The sequence below is a fragment of the Salvelinus namaycush genome, chromosome 30 (genome assembly GCF_016432855.1).
Source record: "Salvelinus namaycush isolate Seneca chromosome 30, SaNama_1.0, whole genome shotgun sequence".
Classification (NCBI taxonomy): Eukaryota; Metazoa; Chordata; class Actinopteri; order Salmoniformes; family Salmonidae; genus Salvelinus; species Salvelinus namaycush.
The window spans coordinates 30,821,012-30,844,718 of record NC_052336.1 but is presented as its reverse complement, the minus strand read 5'-3'; the positions used below and the strand labels follow the sequence as shown (position 1 = coordinate 30,844,718).

The 23,707-nt window shown below is 40.7% G+C and overlaps 1 protein-coding gene across 1 annotated transcript in view; it reads left to right on the top strand.

The window, feature by feature from the left end:
* LOC120025009 (protein kinase C-binding protein NELL1-like) overlaps nucleotides 1-23,707 on the top strand; it is a 456,735-nt gene that overhangs the window by 73,246 nt on the left and 359,782 nt on the right. Inside the window, exon 3 of the mRNA XM_038969436.1 lies at nucleotides 18,929-19,079. Within this exon, the coding sequence (XP_038825364.1) occupies nucleotides 18,929-19,079 (151 nt within the window). The remainder of the gene's footprint in view (nucleotides 1-18,928; nucleotides 19,080-23,707) is intronic.

Sequence of the window (23,707 nt, the reverse complement as noted above, 5' to 3'; positions counted from 1 at the left end):
TTCAGGACAAGTCTCTGAATGTCCTTGAGTGGCCCAGCCAGAGCCTGGACTTGAACCCGATCAAACATCTCTGGAGAGACCTGGAAATAGCTGTAGAGCAACGCTCCTCATCCAACCTGACAGAGTTTGAAAGGATCTGCAGAGAAGATTGTCACACCTGTATTTGAGGAGTTTCTCCCAATCTTGTAGTGTCATACGCAAGAAGACTCAAGGCTGTAATCGCTGCCAAAGGTTCTTCAACAAAGTATTGAGTAAAGGGTCTGAATACTAATGTAAATGTGATATTTCAGTTCTTTTCTTTTTTTTATTAGCAAACATTTATAAAAACCTGTTTTTGCTTTGTCATTATGGGGTATTGTGTGTAGATTGATGAGGGGGAAAAAACATTCAATTTTAGAATAATGCTGAATAGTTTCCATTGTATACAACAATAATACACCTTTTTTTTACTAGAAATAATAAAGATTAGTAAAAAGAAAAAGGTCATGTTCTGTTTGTGTGTATATGTAAGGGTGGGTGAGTGAGTTGGAGTCGGTGTAAAGTCTCTTGAGTAGATGGTGTGAAGAGTTAGTGAAAATAGTCTGGTGCAGGTGATTGTCTACGATCTATTACACAGTCAGATGTTCTGGGTAGGGCTGCGGTGGAAGTGGACGGTTGTTCCTGTTTTTGTTCTGATGGCACTTTTCTCCCCATAAGCGTGCTTGGTCCATCTTCTCCGGTCTGCTGATGTAATCAGGTCCTCAAACTCATGGGAGCACGAGGGTGGGAAGGTTACTAAAAATGCGTCCGGGTCCTCTGGGTCTGTCTCCACATCAGACATCTAGTCTTCAGTTTTCTCTGCAAATTGCTGCTTCTCTTACTGGCCAGAGCCTGTGAAATTACAGGAGACAAATTATTCTGCTGAATGAACAAACAGACTTGAATGCTGGTATCTCAAAGCTAAAAAAGCTGGGGTTTCTGGCATCAGTCTTTTGTTCATATCAGCCATCGTGTTGTAGTCCAGCATCTGATTCAGCCTGACCACGACATGAGTTGTTGGAAATCTATGCCCTCGTTTGGTGATGCATCGTTCCGTCACACGAAGAGACTCCTGGCTGGCCCACGGTTCTCACAAATAAATTTTATCAATAAAAAAATGAACAGTCAATAGCCATATGTCTCCTTTGCTGTATTTTAGTAGGCTTGGTTAGCTAGGTAACATTAGCTAGCTAGCTACCATGCTATTCGTTCTTCCACCAATGTTGAGTAGCTAATGTTAGCCAACTATGCTTTCGTTTCTAGCTAGTTAGCTAACTTTGCTTGCCAGTTAACATTAGCTTGTTTTAGTCAAAACAGCAAAGTGCAATTTCTTTCTCCTACAACTAAAATCCATGCATTATGATCATGTTAACTACATTTGTTAACTAGATACTAATGTTAGTTATTGACTATATTGGCTGTAGTAATTTGACTTAGTTAGTTAGTTAGTTTGCTAACATTACAGCTGCTACAGTGCTAGCTGGCTATTATAGCTAGCTAGATTGCTTTGCTGACAAATAATAGGACAGCTTCTTACCTTGTTTCTGAGTCGCATTTGGAAGGTTGTGGCAGTGAGGTGTAGATCATTGCAGACTCTGAGTACCGTTATAAACGTTATCTGTAACCATTTCCATGGCTTGGTGCGACAAGTAGAAATTCCGGGAGTTGTTCATTGTTAGCTACAAGAATATATATATATTTTTTAATGGCCACCAGTAGAACCCCCACCCCCCAGAGAATTGTTGTGCCTTGAAGTGTTATGGCTGAGTTCAAATTGCGTTCATTTGATATTGTCATTTTCAGCCTTCACGCCCTCACTTCTGGTTTGTTTGATTTTTATTATTTACCCTTCAATCACTACACCCTCCCTTCTACTCCCATGCATTTGATTGGCTGATTTGTGCCAGTGTTGAAACTACACTACCTGTCCCATCAAAACAGAAACTGTGATACAAGTATATGGTCGGTCTAGGATCATCTCCAAGTAGACCAGACCGAGCTGCTATCGCAATGGTGTCTATGGAAGAGTCACCCATTAAGTAGACTGGAACTGTGACAATTTTTCAAAGGTAAACGGCCTGTTTAAGACATCTTCATTTATCCACCATTTTTGACTCTATGTGCTAGTGATGGGGAGTTTAGCTCTTTTTAATGACTATGATCTTTTCTCCAAATCTTTCAACTCATTTCGTTTGTTTGAGTCAGTAATGACCAGAGCACGCAGGACCCCCTACCGGCGAACGATGAACTAAAAACTCAAAGAATCATGAAGCCTCTACAAGCTTCTCATTCACCATAGGGGGCTTATTGGAGCTTTCATCTGTGACTGAAACATATACAACTGTGCATTAAACAATGTACATTTGCGATTGCTAGGGATACAAATAAGATGATTTAATGATACCTTTAACACTAGAACCGCCTGGCCTTTCAGCCCATAAGTACCTGCTAGAGAATGTTAAGAACGTTGCCGGGCGTCTCACTTAGCATCAATCCACAAGGTGCGCAAACATAAGCACCAAGGCTTGATAAATAGTGCATAAACAATTGTGAAGCATACATATTTGTGGAAATATATCCATGTAAAAATATAACAACAATAGTTATTAGAGTCAAGGATATGTTATGTATAATTCCACAAAAAGTCCTAGAGAAAAATGTAGGCCTAAAGCAAATTTCCAGCCAATAACTCATCAACTTTTTATCATGCTGACCAGACCGCTCGCGCGCATGTTGATTTTGTCTACCCACACAAGACGCGATCAGGACACGCAGGTTGAAATATCAAAACGCACTCTGAAACAACTATATTAATTTGGGGACAGGTCGAACAGCATTAAACATTTTTGGCAATTTAGCTAACTAGCTTGCTGTTGCTAGCTAATTTGTCGTGGGATATAAACACTGAGCATATGTGAGAATGCTCAGCGTTCAACACTCTAGTGCCCACAAATCTCATCACTAAGCTAAGGAACCAGGGACTAAACAACTCCCTCTGCAACTGGCTCCTTGACTTCCTGATGTCACGGCCTCAGGTGGTAAGGGTTGGCAACAACACATCTGCAACCCTCAATGTGAGCAAGACAAAGGAGCTGATCGTGGACTGCAGGAAAAGGCGGGCTGAACAGGCCCCCATTAACATCGACAGGGCTGTAGTGGAGCCCTGTCGACAGGTTGCATCACTGGTTGCATCACTGCCTGGTATGGCAACCTCTCGGCCTCCGACTGCAAGGCACTACAGAGGGTAGTGCGAACAGCCCAGTACATCAGCCAGCCAAGCTTCCTGCCATCCAGGACCTCTATACCAGCTGGTGTCAGAGGAAGGCCCTAAAAATTGCCAAAGACTCCAGTCACCCAAGTCATAGACTGTTCTCTCTGCTACCTGATGTCAAGCGGTACCGGAGCGCCAAGTCTAGGACCAAAAGGCTCCTTAAAAGCTTCTACCCCCAAGCTATAAGACTTTTTAACAATTAATCAAATGGCCATCCGGACCATTTAAATTGCCCCCCCCCCCCCCCCCCATTTGTTTTTACACTGCTGCTACTCACTGTTTATTATCTATGCATAGTCACTTTACCCCTACCTACATGTACAAATTACCTCGACTAAGCTGTACCCCCGCACATTGACTCGGTACAGGTACCCCCTGCATACAGCCTTGTCATTGTTATTTTACTGTGTTACTTTTTATTATTTTTTACTTTAGTTCAGTTGGTAAATATTTTCTTAACTCTTTCTTGAACTGCATTGCTGGTTAAGGGCTTGTAAGTAAGCATTTCACAGTAAGGGCTACACCTGTTGTATTCGGTGCATGTGACAAATAAAGGTTGAAATTAATTGATTTTACCTGAAATGCGCAATATCCTCTACAGTTAATCCACAGATAAAAGGGTAAACCTAGTTTGTTTCTAGTAATCTCTCCTCCTTCAGGCTTCTTCTTCTTCTTTGAACCTTATATGGCGGTTAGCAACCAACTTTAAGGTGCATTACCACTTCCAACTGACTGGAGTGTGGACCTCAGTTCATCTTTCAGTCACCAACATGGGTATATGCTCCTAAAAACCAATGAGGAGATGGGAAAGGCGGGACTTGCAGCGCATTAAGCATCACAAATAGAACCAAGTTATATTTCAGTGCCTGGCTACGCAGCCTCTTGCAAGCGGTGTGGGTGCAATGATTGAATAACATGTACGGTATATGTGTAACGCTCGCGCATGCGACGCGAGCAGTGTGGTCAGCATGTATCAGTCTAATAAATACGTTTCATATCCGAAGAATAATAATGAGCTTGTGTTCATAAAAGCCTTTAGGTAACATTGGCCTATGGCAGTTCTAGTGTTAAAAAGAGGTCTAGTTGCATTCGCAACCGGACTAGATTGTGAACGCTTCTTGCACCAGAATGCAATTGTTTCGCTGCAGCAAGGGAGATTTGCTCAATAGCTATCGTTCGCAAACTGCAGCAGCCACCGAAATGATTAGTTCTTGAGTTTGAGTGTTGAGCAGAGTGCAATCACTTGTTTGCATTCATTATTGACCCATTCGATCATTTAACAGCTCTAAACACTTGTTTCCTACTCTATGCTGCCTGGAGAAAGATGATTTATTTTTCTGAGCCCACATGACAGACTGCTGTAGAATTCATTGCGGCCAGCAGGTCAAACTAATGACTAAAATGAATTCCTATTTGGGATTTCACCACCATCTTTTTAGCTGTGCAGCAACACAAATTCAGGTCAAGCTCACACAGGTTGCAACAAATGCCGACAGACATTTCCATGGAAATGGGGTGTTAAAGCAGATTACTCCATCATGCACTGGACGGACAACCATCAGTGGCAGTCAGTGCCATTTAAGATGAGGGAGGATGATTTTTTTTGTCATGAGCATGGCCTTATTTTTATTACAGCGTATTGGATGACTCTCATTCATATTCCTTTCACCAGTTCAATGTAACAGAAATATTTTTAGGCTAATACACGATACTAAAATTTCCCCTCACCCATCATGAGGCTGCTAAAACTTAGCCTTTTGAATGAAAGTTTACAACGTAGGTGCACACAAGTCGAGAGACAAATTGGAGGTGACACAAGGACAGACGTTCAATTTTGGTCTCATCTGACCTGAGCACCTTCTTCCAGTCATAATTTAAATGACGTTTGGCAAACTCCAAGCGCTTGCGTCTGTGTCTTGGGGTCAGAAAGGGCTTTCTTCTGGCAACCCTTCCAAAGAGCCTGTGGATGTGGAGGTGGCGTCTGATGGTGCTTTTTGAAACCTGGTGACCCCAAGACGCCAACAAGGCCTGCAATTCTTTCACAGTGATTCTTGTGGATTTTGTTGCTTCTCTTCACCATCCTCCTCCCTATCCTGGGGGGCAAAATGCATTTGCGTCCTCTACCTGTGAGGTTTTCAACTGTTCCATATCTTTTGAAATTTCTAATAATTGCTCTGACAGTGCTCAGTGGTATATTCAATCGTTTGTGGATCTTCTTGTAGCCATTACCGGATTTATGAACGTCTATGACCATCTGTCTCTTTTGAACTGCTAGTTCTTTTGTTTTCTTCATAGTGTTGGATGACAGCAGGATATTGCATGTGTGTTACCTCATTTTTATACCCTGGTGAAACAGGAAGTGATGTAATGGCTCAATATAGTTCCTTAAGACTTAGATAAACTTAAATAAGTGGATTTTAATTTGTGGTTTAATTTTGGTAGATGTTATTTACAATAATCTTTAAGGGTGCCATTAATTGTGACACCTTGATTTGGAGGACATTGATTTTTAATTAAAACAATAAATTATTTTGGTTGGTTCCATTGAAACATTCATAAAGTACAGGATTTCTCACATGTTGGTATTTTGAGTTTATCTATAGAATTATATTGTTTATATTTGTTTAAGCATTGTTTGTGCGTTGCCAGTCAGGGGTGCCAGTAATTTTGGAGCCCACTATATATATTTTTCTATAGTTTTTTGAGTGTATATCTATCTATCCATCTTCGTCCTTCATCAGTATAAAGGAGGAAGTGTTGCTTACTTTTTGAGCAAAATGAAAGCTGTAATGCATCATGATGTCTTTGCTTGCTGGTTCAGTAGGGGCCCCCAGAGACAACTGCGGGTCTTGCAGTCAGCAACCATCTTCTGGTAGACAGACCGCTCACTCTGAACAAGCAGGAGATGCTGCTCTTGCTTTTTCAGCTTGACTGACTTAACAGCTTCTGGCAGATTGGCAGATCTGAAGACCTGGTAGTTGTTCCTCTGACACTGCCAGCATATGTCTGTCCTGGGCTTAGTGCTTGAGATGTGGGACAGCAATTTTCTCCACAGATTCCTGAAGGAAGACAGCCCGACTACACATACCTATGGAAAATACAGAAAACATGTGAGATTAATAAAATAATCTAAATGTATTTATGATTTACATACCAAGTGTTGTCATAGATTCCTTGTAGAGACACCACACTGCTGCTTTTGTCACATGGGATGGCAGCATCTTTCCACCAGGGTGTTTGTGTCCTGGGTGGCGTCCTGGTAATACTATTGCATTATTCTCTGCATAGTTGTTGATGAAGTTCTCCATTGGCATCAAGTCCTCATGCTCCAGGTGTAACCTGTGCTTGCTTGGGCCAGCTCTCTTTTTGATGGGAGGCATTAGACCATTCTCCTTGCATGACTGGTGGAGGAGAGTCAGGTGTGTTCTACTGATGCTGAAAGACAAATTCCAGATACTAACATTACACACACTTCATACACGTACGTTAATGTTAGCTAGCAAGCCAGCCATCTAACCTCCGCTAACGTTAGCTGGCTAACAGCAAGTTCAACTTGGGTCTTTTGTTTGGGCATGTAACGTTAACATTTGCTAGCTAGCTAAAAAATTTACTAAAATCCCAATCCACAGAGTAACGTTAGCAAGCCAGCCATCAAACTTTAGCTGGCTAGCTAACAGCAAGCAATACAAACCGATTGTCATAGCTAGCTAAAGTTAACAAAATATGTTCAACGTTAGCTAGCAAGCCAGCTATCTAAACTCCGCTAACGTTGGCTAGTTAACAGCAAGCTTTAACTTGGGGTCTTTTGTTTAGACATTTAACGTTAGCTAGATAAAAAAAAGAATAATAATCTCAATCAATAGAGTAGCGTTAGCAAGCCAGCCATCGAACTCCAGCTGGCTAGCTAACAGCAAGCTTTAACTAGCAATATGAATTGATTGTCATAGCTAGCTAAAGTTATCCAAACAGGTTCAATGTTAGCTAGCAAGCCCGCCATCTAACTTCCACTAACGTTAGATAGCTAACAGCAAGCTTTAACTTGGGGTCTTTTGTTTAGACATGTAAACCGATTGCCATAGCTAGCTAAAGTTAACCAAACAGGTTCAATGTTAGATTCATACCCATATAATGGATGAAAGCTTCACGGCAGACTGATTCATTTTCAGAGTCAGAGAGATTCAGCATGGCACGATGGTCCTCCAGAAAGTAGTCCATCACAACAAACTCATCTCTTGGCATGTCCAGCCCACTCATTATATCAGCCAATCATGGCCAGTGGGAAGGTTGCTGACTCTTTCTGTGGCTTAACCAACTAGGCTCGTAATTTAACAATATTTACAGATGGCATACATTTTTGATATTAAGGCACATGAAAGTTCACATGTTCGAGAAGGCATTTATACCAAAAAACACATTTTGATAAAGAAACATTTGTTCAAACGGCTCTCCTGTGAAGTCATGACTTGCGACATACGACTAGTTTCCTGAATCGGGTCACGTGTGTGAACTCCTTCAGGACTGTTGGAAAAGCATCCCAGGTGAAGCTGGTTGCGAGAATAAAAAAAAGTGTGCAAAGCTGTCTTTAAGGCAAAGGGTGGCTACTTTGAAGAATCTAAAATATATTTTGATTTCTTTAAATACTTTTTTGGTTACTACATGATTTCATGTGTTATTTCATAGTTTTGATGTCTTCATTATTATTCTACAATATTGGAAATAGTAAAAAAAAAGAAAAACCCTTGACTGAATAGGTGTGTCAATTTTTGACTGGTACTGTAGGTCCTGATGGTAGCAAGTACTTACATGCCATTGAGCAGAGTTAGAATAAGGATCTGACAAGTGTTGAATGCGCAGTGAGCTCAGATATTGTTTAGCTGCCCCCACATACAACTGTTTTTCATGGCAAGGGAAGATAGAAAGGATCTCTGTAGTTTCTTCACATTAATGTATCCAAACAATGATCTCACCATCGTACAGCTGACAGAACAGCATGATAAGGTAGGGAGAGGTTATAAGCACTGATCAAAGTAAAAGTTGTCACTCTTCCTGTGTACTATAAAATGGTTGGCCACTGACAGACAGATGGGCCTACCATGCATTCAACCATATGTAGAGCTAACACCAGGCCTAGTAACACAGTTCTCTTGTGATCTGCTTGTTGATCCAGCACATGAAAACACACACATTTCTTATGTCATGGCTCGTGTAAATTGGTTCCTGAAACATCTGAATCAATCATTTTTCAAGCCCCCTGTTGAGGTTTGGGACAAGGCACAGTTTATTCCAGTTCAGAGAATTATGAAGCGATATGCATATTGCAGGTATAAAGTGCAATTTGCCAGGATTACAGAGACAGTTACTGTGGTAGTACCTGTTTCAAGCAGAGCTGCATTTGAGGTATTTGTTTTTATTTTGTATTTGTTTTTATTAGGGATCCCCATTAGCTGCTGCCAAGGCAGCAGGTACTCTTCATGGGGTCCAAACACATTTAAGGCACTTACATCACACACAAAAAAATAATAAAACAGTCCATTATATAAGATTATTACACCATTGGGAGTGTAATTGCTTGTCTTTGTGAGAGGTAATGACATGTTGAAATCACAGAGCTGTCTGTTTAAGTGGCTAGCTCATAGCTCAGACTCCCATACATACACCACAAGACATACCACCAGAGGTCTCTTCACAGTCCCCAAGTCCAGAACAGACTACGGGAAACGCACAGTACTCCAAAAAGCCATGACGACATGTAACTCTATTCCACATCATGTAATTCAGTCAAGCAGTAAAATCTGATTTCAAAAACAGATACAATGACACCTTATGGAACAGCACTGACTGTGAAGAGACACATACACACAGGCACGCACAAAGCATTCGCAAACACATTCTAACGCACGCAATCTACACACATACATTTTAATATTGTTATTTTGCTGTATTATTGATTTTGAATTGTAGGTATGGTAGAGTAGTGTGTAATAATGTGTTCTGTTATGTAGTGTTGTATTGTATGTAATTGTGATTGGACCCCAGGAAGAGTAGCCCCTGCCTTGGCAGCAGCTACTGGGGATCCGGAATAAATACAAATACACCACAACAGACCTACAATACAAAATGTATAATACCACCGTACAACAATAGTACGATATACAGTATGTGTGTGCATATAAGTGTGTGTTTGCCTTTGTGTGTGTTTCCTCACAGTCCGCGTTGTTCCAAAAAAAAAGTAATCTGATTTTACTTCTTACATGAGTTGCTTGATGTGGAATAGAGTTCCATGTAGACATGGCTCTGTGTGTGGTACAGTGCATTTCCCAGTGTCACGTTCCTGACCTTATTTCCTTTGTTTAGTCTTTGTTTAGTTGGTCAGGACGTGAGCTGGGTGGGCATTCTATGTTTTGTGTTTCTATGTTGGGTTGGTTGTTTGGCCTAATATGGTTCTCAATCAGAGGCAGGTGTTTGTCATTGTCTCTGATTGGGAACCATATTAAGGTAGCCTGTTTGCACTGTTGGTTTGTGCGTGATTGTTTTCTGTCTTTGTGTTCTGCACCAGATAGGACTGTTTTCGGTTTTCACATTTATTGTTTTGTAGCTTCCAGTGTTCACGTTCTTATTCTTTATTAAACATGTTGAACACTAGCCGCGCTGCATTTTGGTCCTCTCCTTCATCCCAGGAAGAAGCCGTGACACCCAGAGTTTGTTCTGGATATTTTCGAAATGTATTTACTTACTTGAATAGGTTCTCCCAGCCATGTGGGCGATAGGAAACAGGGCAGAAAAGTTTGTTTGTCACCAGAGCGTTTAAGAGCATATTACTATTTAACTATTTAAACCAGACCTTCATACTATGCTGAATTCTTGACGCACAATCGATAATGGGGCCAAGTGCAGCCCTTTATACTCGTACCCGTATACAGGTTGAAAAGATTTGGACACTGATAAATGCCAAAATTGGACTGCAGTGGCTGTACAGTAACATGCTATACCTGACGTCAGAGCTCAGGGTCTCCGCGCCACAAGCTCTGCAGTCCAAAGCTCTTGACTGACAGACGCTATGAACTTGAACACCGTGCGCAACAGGAAGTTGCCCCCATCCCTCCTGCTTACTGGGCAACTTTTGCAAATGTTTTGTTGTCTGAGGTAAATGCTTATTAAGAGGACCATGTATCTTTAAAGATGAGACATTGAGGATGATAATAAATATCGCTTTGGTAACATACAAGTTAGCCAAACACCCTTGAGTTAAAATGTGCACTTCATATTTCCATATCATAAAACTCATGTAGTATACAGTGTCAATGTTGATGATCACTATGTTTGATGTATAGTTACAAGATGACATGGCGTTATACCCTGGGTGGTCCTGAACAGAATGAGCCTGTGTTTGTTGTATTGTGAATACAATTTGCTGTGGAACACGCATCTGAATGCACTCATGACTCTATGCGCACCAAAATGAGGATCTCCTTCTGTGAATTGCCTTGTGAAAGCCTGACATTGTTTGATCATAATTTATATTTTAGCTAGACATGTTGGCAATGGAACAAGCTTTCAAATTACGCCCACCTGACCCAGATTGTGATTTATAATGGACCGTTTTTGGATTGCGTAAACAACAACAGTAATTACGTAAAGGCAGGGCCGTGTTCAAAACAACTACAAGTGTGCTCGCTCTAGTTCCTCAACAGCACAGCTCAAAGAGCTAAAAAAAAAACACATTGTAGAAGAAGACTCTTCTTTGAGTCCGAAAAGTGCATTGGAAGGTGTGTGGCTACTTGGAAACACTAACTAGGCCTCTCACTCAAACCCTTGGATTTTTTTTGTCTTATGTTGCACATGGTTGTTTTGTTTTGACCAGATGCAATGCCATTTTACAGTAAACAAATTGACAACAGAATTTCAGAATGCTTATAGGGAAGGACACTCAACAAGCACAGCACTTACACAAATGACTGATGATTGGCTGAGAGAAATTGATCATAAAATGATTGTGGGGGATGTCTTGTTAGACTTCAGTGCAGCATTTTACATTATCGATCATAGTCTGCTGCTGGAAAAATGTATGTGTTATGGCTTTACACCCACTGCTATAATGTGAATAAAGAGTTACTTGTCTAACAGTGTTCTTTAATGGAAGCCTATCAAATATAATCCAGTTAGAATCAGGAATTCCCTAGCAAAAAACAACTTATGGAACAGCGGGGACTGTGAAGCGATACAAACATTGGCACAGACACATGCATACACACACACATACAATAACATATACATGGATTTAGTAATGTAAATATGTGGTAGTAGTGGAGTAGGGGCCTGAGGGCACACAGTGTGTTGTGAAGTCTGTGAATGTATTGTAATGTTTTAAAATTGTATAAACAGACTTAATTTTGCTGGACCCCAGGAAGAGTAGCTGCTGCTTTGGCAGGATCAATCATAAATACAAAAGTTGAAGGGATCCATAATAAATACAAATACAAAAATATCCCACATTTTCCCAAAATATTCTTTGCATGTTACTAAATGAATTCGGCGTATTTCTAGATTTCGTTATCAACAAATGCTGCAAAAGTACACTAGATGTAAAATGCACATCAAAACAGGATTCAGTCTTGTGTCAGGTGAACTTTTGTGTCATCTTTAATTTTCACAATCTCTGAACTGATCCCTTTTAATTGCTATCATGGTTATGCATATGCTTTTAATTTTTATTCTGTAACAAACATTTCTGCAACGGTTCCGTAACCACAGACACTAGGAAGTGGGAAGCAAGTAAAGCGTGAGGAATTAATAATAAATAGACATGAAACTAAACAAGACCAGCTTCTGGACAAGAAACAAAACAACATCGATGCAGACCCGGGGATGAAACTGAGGAAATGACAGATATAGGGGAGGCAATCAATTACGTGATGGATTCCAGGCGAGTCCGATGAAGCGCTGGTGTGCGTAACGATGGTGACAGGTGTGAGTAATGATGAGCAGTCTGGCGACCTCGAGCGCCAGAGAGGGGGAGCGGGAGCAGACGGGACAATTTCAATTTAGCCCTATCCATATAGGCCGATTCCCACAAGTGTAAGGGGTTAAGGGAGATGTACTGGAACCAGTTTGTGAGGTAGGATTGTATGTGATGAAATGTTTGCAATCACGTTCAAACTGGCTGATATTTGTGGTGGGATAACAGTATATTCAATCTGACACTGTCTCACTCTCCAATTCTTTCAGAGTTGGATTCCTTGTTTAGATTTCTTGTCTCACAGACATTAATTGACTAAAGGACCAGGGGCCGTATGTATCAAGCTGGTTTAGCATCAGCTCCACCCCTGTCCATTTAATCTTATTTATTGTGATCTTCAGGGCTAAACTGATCCTAAATCAGCACTCCTCCTCTGAGATACCTCAGATTAGTGATACATTAGTGTCTGGCCAGCTGGATTCGTATGTGATGCTGGTGACTCAGACAGTGGCCTAAAAAGGAGGGACTCCATCAGTCTCAGACAGTTTTTCACTACATTGGCAATATTCCTTCTCTTCTCCTTGACTCATCCTCCCATCAGGCCACCATAGCAGTAGGCACTCTGTAGAGGGACACACTGGCCATATCCAAAATCTATCTGAACTACTACCTACTAAAACTACACATAGTGCATTCGGAAAGTTTTCAGACACCTTGACTTTTTCCACATTTTGGTACGTTACAGCCTTATTCTAAAATTGATTCAATTAATACTTTCTGAATACTTTCCAAATGCACTGTAGCCCTACTATGTAGTAATTGTACTACGTACTATTTGGAACATAGCCTACTCTTTAGTAAAAACGAATTCAGTAGACAACAAATTTCAACATACTAGCTAAGCTCACCCATCATTAGAATGCATAATCTAACGCAAAATTGTGTTGAATCACGCCATTTGTTCATTTAGGTACAGCAAGTCTCCTTAACGGATTATCAGCTGAATATAAGCTGGTTTCAAACACGTGTGTCTCTGAAAAGATGATTCTCTTCCTCAAAAGGGTGCAGCGATTTCTACTAGATTAAAAGCCAAAATGAGTATAACGTCCTGGCATTTAAGCATACTCGATTTTCAAAATTTCACATGCTATAAAACAATTTTTGCATGCATTATTAAATGCCTACTATTTAGAACACTAGTATTAGTATTCACACACGGCCACTGTCTCAAATGAGCCTATTCCCTATATATAGTGCACTACTTTGACCAACAATGAGGCTATTTAGCTTAATTGGTTCAAAAAAATACCTTAAAAAAAGTGCACTATAGAGAATAAGATGTAATTTCATATTTGAACAACGCTCAGTGCTAAGCCTTAGAATAAGGAATAGATTTTCTTTTGAGGATTTCCCAAGGAAGTGGTTCCCACCCCTGTCCCCCCCAACCAGTTAGTCAGCCATTTAGCCGGTTCGACAGTCAGTCAGTCAGTCGTTCAGTGTCAGCCAGCTAGGGTTGTGACTATCATGGAATTTTGGGGAACGGTTATTTGTCAGGCAAATGACCACGGTCATCAAAGAATCATTTGAAAAGCAAAAAACTATTGTTAATATTGATTAATGTACACTACTGCTATTGGGTAAAGTATACCTACTTTTCTAAAATTAATGTATTACATTTGTTATGATGTTTATTTTATTCACAGTCGTCATTCATAATCGCTGGTTACATGATTATACGATTACCATGCCAGCCATACAGCCAGTCAGTCAGTCAGTCCCCACATTAAAAATATACTATAGAATAATACAGTACTTACTATAGAATTCTGTAGTAAACTGTAGGATACTGTATAATGCTATAGTAAATACCACAGTATACTACAGTCTGCAAAAACACTACAGTAAATGTAACTTTAGTATTTTTTCATGTGGGTCAGTCAGTCAGTGCCTGGTCCTGTGCCAGTGAGGCTGAGTGGAGAGGGCACGGCTGATGTAGATCACACCGTAAGGTGTCTGGCACCAGCCGGGGGAGTTTTAAACGCCTGGCATGGGGGGCAGCCACTATCGGAATTTGTCCAATTATACTGAACAAAAATATAAACGCAAAACGCTACAATTTCTAATATTTTCCTGAGTTACAGTTCATATAAAGAAATCAGTCAATTAAAGTTAATTCATTAGGCCCTAATCTATGGATTTCACATGATTGGGAATACAGATATGCATATGTTGGTCACAGATAACTTAAAAAAAGGTAAGGGGCGTGGATCAGAATACCAGTCAGTATCTGGTGTGACCAATATTTAACCCATGCAGCTCGACACATCTCCTCCACATAGAGTAGATCAGGCTGATGATTGTGGCCTGTGGAATATTGTCCCACTCCTCTTCAATGGCTGTGCGAAGTTGCTGTGCGAATATTGACGGGAACTGGAACACGCTGTCGTCATCCCACACATGCTCCATGAGTGACATGTCTGGTGAGTATGCAGGCCAGGGAAGAACTGGGAGATTTTCATCTTTCAGGAATTGTGTACAGATTCTTGTGACATGGGGCTGTGCATTATGATGCTGAAACATGAGGTGATGGCGACAGATGAATGGCAAGACAATGGGCCTCAAGATCTCGTCATGGTAACTCTGTGCATTCAAATTACCATAGATAAAATGCAATTATGCCTGCCTATACCACAATCCCACAGCCACCATGGGGCACTCTGTTCACAACGTAGAAATCAGCAAACCGCCAGTCCACACGACACCATACACGTGTTCTGCAGTTGTGAGGCCGTACTGCCAAATTCTCTAAAGCGACATTGTGGTAGAGAAGTTAACATTAAATTATCTGGCAACAGCTCTGGTGGACATTCCTGCAGTTAGCATGCCATTTGCATACTCCCTCAAAACTTGAGACATCTGTGGCATTGTATTGTTTGACTGGTCCCTGAACATTTTACAGTGGCATTTTAATGTCCCCAACACAAGATGCACCTGTGTAATGATCATGCCGTTTAATCAGATTCTTCATACGCCACACCTGTCAGGTGTATGGATTATCTTGGCAATGGAGAAATGCTCACTAACAGGGATTCAAACAAATGTGTGAAAACAATTTGACAGAAATAAGCTTTGTGTACATATGGAACATTTCTGGGATCTTTTATTTCAGCTCATGGAACATGGGACTTTACATGTTGTGTTTATGTTTTTTTTCAGTGTAGAAACACTTGATTTGGTGTTCCATTGCACTACGCTTTGAAACATTTTGTTATGTTGTGCCCTAATGAACACATCCCTCACCTGTTTTGTGTGTCTCATGTGCCTCATAAACGCAAAAAAAGAAACGTCCTCTCACTGTCAACTTTATTCTTTATATCTCACTTTATTTTCAGCAAACTTAACATGTGTAAATATTTGTATGAACATAACAAGATTCAACAACTGAGAAATATACTGAACAAGTTCCACAGACATGTGACTAACATTAATGGAATAATGTGTCCCTGAACAAAGGGGAAGTCAAAACCAAAAGTAACCGTCAGTATCTGGTGTGGCCACCAGCTGCATTAAGTACTGCAGTGCATCTCCTCCTCATGGACTGCACCAGATTTGCCAGTTCTTGCTGTGAGATGTTACCCCACTCTTCCACCAAGGGTCCTGCAAGTTCCCGGACATTTCTGGGGGGAATGTCCCTAGCCCTCACCCTCCGATCCAACAGGTCCCAGACGTGCTCAATGGGATTGAAATCCGGGCTCTTCGCTGGCCATGGCAGAACACACACACTGACAGGAAATCACTCACAGAACGAGCAGTATGGCTGGTGGATTGTCATGCTGTAGGGTCATGTCAGGATGAGCCTGCAGGAAGGGTACCACATGAGGGACGAGGATGTCTTCCCTGTAACGCACAGTGTTGAGATTGCCTGCAATGACAACAAGCTCAGTCCGATGATGCTGTGACACACCCCCCCAGACCATGACAGACCCTCCACCTCCAAATCGATCCCGCTCCAGAGTACAGGCCTCGGTGTAACGCTCATTCCTTCGACGATAAACACGAATCTGACCATCACCCCTGGTGAGACAAAACCGCGACTTGTCAGTGAAGAGCACTTTTTGCCAGTGCTGTCTGGTCCAGTCTTAGCACTGATGGAGGGATTGTGCGTTCCTGGTGTATCTCGGGCAGTTGTTGTTGCCATCCTGTACCTGTCCCGCAGGTGTGATGTTCGGATCCTGTGCAGGTGTTGTTACACGTGGTCTGCCACTGTGAGGCCAATCAGCTGTTCTTCCTATAGCTCTGTCTTAGGCATCTCACAGTACGGACATTGCAATTTATTGCCCTGGCCACATCTGCAGTCCTCATGCCTCATTTCAGCATGCCTAAGGCACGTTCACGCAGATGAGCAGGGACCCTGGCCATCTTTCTTTTGGTGTTTTTCAGAGTCCGTAGAAAGGCCTCTTTAGTGTCCTAGGTTTTCATAACTGTGACCTTAATTGCCTACTATCTGTATGCTGTTCGTGTCTTAAAAACTTCTTAGGGCTGCAATCCCGTAAACGGGATCGATATGACAACAGCCAGTGAAAGTGCAGGGTACCAAATTCAAACAACAGAAATCTCATAATTAAAATTCCTCTAGCATACAAGTATTTCACACCATTTTAAAGATACACTTCTTGTTAATCCCACCACAGTTTCCGATTTTAAAAAGGCTTTACTGCGAAAGCACCACAAACTATTATGTTAGGTCACCGCAAAATCACAGAAAAACACAGCCGTTTTTCCAGCCAAAGACTGGAGTCACAAAAAGCAGAAATAGAGATAAAATTAATCACTAACCTTTGATGATCTTCATCAGATGACACTCATAGGACTTCATGTTACACAATACATGTATGTTTTGTTCGATAAAGTTCATATTTATATCCAAAAACCTCAGTTACATTGGCGCCATGTTCAGAAATGCCTCCAAAATATCCGGAGAAATTGCAGAGCCACATCAAATAACAGAAATACCCATCATAAACTTTGATGAAAGATACATGTTTTACATAGAATTAAAGATACACTTGTTCTTAATGCAACTGCTGTGTCAGATTTCAAAATAGCTTTACGGCAAAAGCACAATATTCAATAATCTGAGAACAGCGTTCAGCCACAAAAGCAAGCCATACAGTTACCCACCAAATTGTGGAGTCAACAAAAGTCATAAATAGCATTATAAATCTTCACTTACCTTTGCTGATCTTCGTCGGAATGCACTCCCAGGACTCTCACTTCCACAAGAAATGTTTGTTTTGTTCGGTTATGTCCAAATAGCTATTTTTGTTAGCGTGTTTGGTAAACAAATCCAAAGTCAGGAAGCGCGTTCACTAAAAGCAGACGAAATGTCAAAAAGTTCCGTAACAGTCAGTAGAAACATGTCAAACGATGTTTTGAATCAATCTTTAGGATGTTTTTAACATAAATCTTCAATAAAGTTCCAACCAGAGAATTCCATTGTCTTCAGAAGTGCGATGGAACAGAGCTCCCTCTCATGTGAACGCGCATGGTCAGGTCATGGTAGACCTTACTCATTCCTGTCTCCTTCGGCCCCACTTCACAGTAGAAGCATCAGGCAAGGTTCTACAGACTGTTGACATCTAGTGGAAGCCGTAGGAAGTGCACACTGACCCATATCCCACTGTGTATTCGATAGGCGATGAGTTGAAAACCTACAAACCTCAGATTTCCCACTTCCTGGTTGGATTTTTTTCTCAGGTTTTTGCCTGCCATATCAGTTCTGTTATACTCACAGACATCATTCAAACAGGTTTAGAAACTTCAGAGTGTTTTCTATCAAATACTAATAATAATATGCATTTATTAGAAACTGGGACTGAGGAGCAGGAAGTTTACTCTGGGCACCTCTGGGCACCTTTTCATCCAAGCTACTCAATTCTGCCCCTGCAGCCACAAGAAGTTAACGACCGTTCCACAGGTGCATGTTCATGAATTGTTTATGGTTCATTGAACAAACATGGGAAATGGTGTTTAAACCCTTTACAATGAAGATCTGTGAAGTTATTTGGATTTTTACGAATTTTCTTTGAAAGACAGGGTCCTGAAAAAGGGCCGTTTCTTTTTTTGCTGAGTTTAGATGGAGGTTTTGCTGTTGTACTTGTTAGTGGACATTTCATCCTAATGTTCCAAACATTTGCTGTGTTTAACGCACTTCTGGGTTGGGACTGCATCCAGGTAAATGGGTCATATATATTTTTGTTCTTGCTTAATACCGAGTGTGTGTTAGTGTTAATTGTTCAATTCTTTATGTTGAATAATGCATACAGATGCTATGCCTTTTCTGTGTCATGAGTTTTTTTTAAAGTTTATTTTTACATTTATTTAACAAGTCAGTTAAGAACAAATTCTTATTTACAAAACGTTAGCAGTTAGCAGTGTTTCAGGCCCTGCCTCAGACATTGTTTTTCTCTGTGTGTGTCCCAAATGGCCGTATTCGCCCGGTCAAATGTATTTCACAACATTGCGAACATGTTGCCATTTGGGACGCAATCACTTTTCTGTCTTCTTTTCCCCTACTTGGTGAAGCCTGAACCTTAGCAGGCAGACAGGATATCGACTCGTCGACTGTGAAAGCAGCGAACATGCCTTTCCCTGATTGCTGTTCTTTCTCTCTCATCCCCCAGATGTGGGGAGAGCAGTCCACGCGCCAGCCCACATCACAGAGAAGGTGGTGCAGCTCTTCAGGAGTAAAAGTGAATTTACCTTCCTGGCGTCCATCCAGCAGAAGTCCTCCACGTCAGGAGTCATCTTCTCCATCCATGAATCTGAACACAGGTAATGCATCTTTAATCCTCTTATTACTGCCTTGTCAGCAGCTACTTTCTCTATCTGCCACCACTATCGTCAGCTAACTTTCCCAGCTGTGACTCTGAATGGGCCCTGTTGGAAGTGAACCCACAGATTACTTCTTGTTGCATTCATTCCTTGAGCATTTGCAAGACGAATTTGATCAGCCGGTTGAAAAGATCAATGTCAGATTATTCTGCTTATGTGAATGAAGAAGGGAAAGGAATGAGAGATGTGTAACTTGCTGACGGCATGGTTTTGTACTTGCATAATTTATTTGTTTTTATCTCTCACATTGGCAAATGACAGAAGGACATCATACTTGAGGATCAGACAGTCATTGATAATCCAGCATCTGTATGTTGTGTTAAGGTTAACTCCCCCTCCAGCCATTTCAAATACCTTCAGTCACAAATGTACATTACAGTATCTCTGTATTTTGTGTGTGTCTGTGAGTTGTGCCCTTATCACAGTCAACACACATATACAGTAAGCTCCAGAAGTATTGGGACAGTGACAAATTTGTTGTTATTTTGGTTCTATACTCCAGAACTGTGGATTTGAAATGATACAATGACGGAGAAAGTTACAGAGGCATACATATCATACCCATTAAAAATGCTAACCTCCCTTCATATTGCAATGGTGAGAGGTTAGCGTGTGATATTTATGCGTGTGTAAATTACTCACTCACCATTATTCATGATTAATTCAGGATTATTCATTATCATGGTAGCATCCACACTAATGTAGAAGTGTTTAGAAACATATTATATTCTTATTTACAATAAAAGTGACTCCAAAATGACACAATACATTACTTACCATAAATTTATATTGGGCACAAAATAATCTGAAACACAACCAGAACAAACAGCAAATGTATCCAACAAATGTGTAGTCACAAGCTTGATGTAGTCATTGTGTGCTATGAATATGGGACCAAATATTTTACATGTTACTACTTTAATACACTTTAAGTGAATTTGTCCCAATACTTTTGGTCCACTAAAATGGTGGGACTATGTACAAAAATTGCTGTAATTTCTAAATGATTCACCCAATGTAGAAGAAAATACCCTCAAATTAAACTGGCAGTCTGCACTTTTCATTTAAAATCCAAAGTGCTGGAGTACAGAGCCAAAACAACAATAAAAAATGTCACTGTCCCAACACTTTTGGGGCTCACTGTATTTTATTGTGAGAAGAATATAATGGAATATAACACAAAAAAATTGAAATAATATTTTTCACAAACTTTTGCTGAGTGTCAGAGGTGTTTGCACACCTGGATTGTGCAATATGTACCCTTTATTCTTTCCAAAATTATTCAAGCTCTGCCAAATTGTTGTTCATTGCTATACAGACATGTTTAAGTCTTGCCATAGATTTTCAAGCAGATTTAATCAAAACTGTAACTCGGACAATCAGGAACATTCACTGTTATAGTAAACATCTCCAGGGTAGATTTGGGCTTGTGTTTTAGGTTATTGTCCTGCTGAAAGGTGAATTTGTCTTCCAGTGTCTGGTGGAAAGGTTTTCCTCTTGGATTTTGCCTGTGCTTAGCTCCATTCCAGTTAGTTTTATCCTCACTCTAAAAATGCTGTGTTAAAAACAACCCAATTTGGGTTATTTAGTAACCCAGCGCTGGTTAAATACTGGACAGAACACACAGTGGGTTGTTTTAACCCAGCCAGTTGTGTTACGTGAATAACTCAGTAGGTTTGGTAGTTGGGATTACACAAACATGGGTTAATTTAACCATCAGTTGGGCATTTTTTACCCTCATGCTGGGTTGACCTAGCAGCTGGGGCATTTTTTATGTAATCCTTAGGTTATTTTCAGGAGGCATGGCTTTCAACTAGATCTTATTGGCCACCCATGAGAGTAAATAAGAGCATGAGAATAAGAGCACCTCCTCCCAGCTGCCCACTGCACTGAGGCTAGGAAACACTGTCACTACCGATAAAGCCACAATTATTGAGAATTTCAATAAGCATTTTTCTACGGCTGGCCATGCTTTCCACCTGGCTATCCCTACCCCGGTCAACAGCCCTGCGCTCCCCACAGCACCTCGCCCAAACCTCCCCCACTTCTTCACCCAAATCCAGATAGCTGATGTTCTGAAAGAGCTGCAAAATCTGGACCCCTACAAATCAGCCGGGCTAGACAATCTGGACCCTCTCTTTCTAAAATTATCTGCCGAAATTATTGCAACCCCTATTACTAGCCTGTTCAACCTCTCTTTCGTATCGTCTGAGATTCCCATAGATTGGAAAGCTGCCGCGGTCATTAATGTCACGCCCTGACCATAGAGAGCTTTTATTCTCTATGTTGGTTAGGTCGGGGTGTGATTTAAGGGTGGGTTATCTAGGTGAATTATATTTCTATGTTGGCTTAGTATGGTTCCCAATCAGAGGCAGCTGTTTATCGTTGTCTCTGATTGGGGATCATATTTAGGTAGCCATTTTTTCCCATTGTGCTTTGTGGGATCTTGTCTATGTTTAGTTGCCTGTGAGCATTATATTCGCGTCACGTTTTGTTGTTTTTGTTCTTTGAAGTTTTCTATTCCATAATAAAGGATGGAAACATACCACGCTGCATCTTGGTCTACTCCTTATGACGAACGTGACACATAAATAAGTCTATATAACACACTGTTGGTGTAAGCATCTTAATATCACAAACAGAACTGGAGTTATAACCAGTTTTAGGAGGACATCTCCTTCTCCCAACAGTAGGGCCTGCTCCGCTCCTTCTTCTGACAGTTGAACGTTTTTTTAAATTTAACTAGGCCTTCCCCGGCCAAACCCTAACCCGGACAATGCTGGGCCAATTGTGCACCGCCCTATGGGAGTACAGTGCCCAGCTGATAATCACCCCGATAATTGCCTTGAACCTAAACTATACGAAACTAATTTCACACTTATTAACAACAGATTATATAAATAAACTAAAGTATGATGGGGAGAATGGGTGAGTGAGGAAGCGAATAATGCATAATTATGTGATCACCAATTGTGAATGAAGAACAGGGCGGGCCATTCATTGTATTGATCCATTCTCATTTTTATCTTAAAACGGTGTCTTATCAGTCTACTCTGGCCTACTTGGAGTAGGCTACACAGTGAGAGCATGCATATTTGTACATGTTGAATGGCTTTCAATATCTGGGAAAATATCCACATCAGGCAGCACAGCAGGTGAGCTAGTGTCGAAGAATGTGCTGATGAGGCTTGTGGAACCTTATGTTGGCAAGGGGAGAACTGTCACCATGGACAATTTCTTAATTTCACTGTAATTGGCGAACAACTTGCTTGCAAGGAAAACAAGTCTGGCCTGCACCATGAACAAAGGAAGAAGGGAGCTCCCTCCATCTGTGCAAAATAAGGCACCGGCACAGCCTTTGTACTCCACAACAATACAATGGTGCTGAAGAACCACAGGACACATTAGAAAACCGGAGACTATTACGCACTACAACCAAACAAAGGTATGTCAAAGTGTGTCAAGCAAGTGAATGTTATGAAAATTGTGTCAACTGTTAGGACAAGGGATGACAGCTAAATGAAATCCAACTGATGCCATTGCGTGACGATGCAGAAAAGCACGAGCTGACTGTAACGATTGTCGTCTTCTTCGGACGAGGAATAGGAAGGATCGGACCAAAATGCAGCGTGGTACGTGTCCATGTTAAATGTATTATAACTGAACACAGACACAAAATAACAAAAGTGAAACAACGAAAATCGAAACAGTCCTGCAAGGTGACACAACACAAAACAGGAAACAACTACCCACAAACACAGGTGGGAACAGGCTACCTAAATATGGTTCTCAATCAGAGACAACGATTGACAGCTGCCTCTGATTGGGAACCATACCAGGCCAAACACAGAAATACAAAACATAGAACAAAACATAGAATGCCCACCCCAACTCACGCCCTGACCAAATCAAAATAGAGACATAAAAAAGGAACTAAGGTCAGAACGTGACACTGACAATAATTGACTATTTTTGACTGCTGTCATATCAACATTTATATTCAATAATGCCATTATTGCTTTTGTGCTAAGGTTCACTGTTTATTAAGTTCACTTGGCGCTTATAATAATGTATAGGCTACTGATTTTTTCATCATTTGACCACGTGTCTTGACCGTGGGTCTTGGTGGTTGGGTTATTTAAATTGTATTTTGTCTTTATAAAAAACGCTTTTACTGTGTTCTAACACATTCTTTCATAGTTGTAACAAAGACACTCCATGAATAAAATTGATTGAACACTTGAATTTCCTTGTTTTTTGTTTTTACATATAGCCTACAGTAACATAACTAATGAAAATGCTATTATGTTATTTGAAAAAATGTACATTCTAATAAATTCTACCTAAGGCCTTCACAAAAACAAAAATTGTTATTTTTGCGATGCTAGTGTTAATTAGATATTGGAATGTGCTACTGAAATCAACAAATAGCAGGAAAAAACTGTGGTTTTTTGAAAATATATTATGCTTTACATGCCAGGATGTTATATTAATTCGACTTTATCTTGTAGAATTCGCTGCATACTGCATACTATTGAGCAACAACTTCATATTTAAGATTGGCCTAA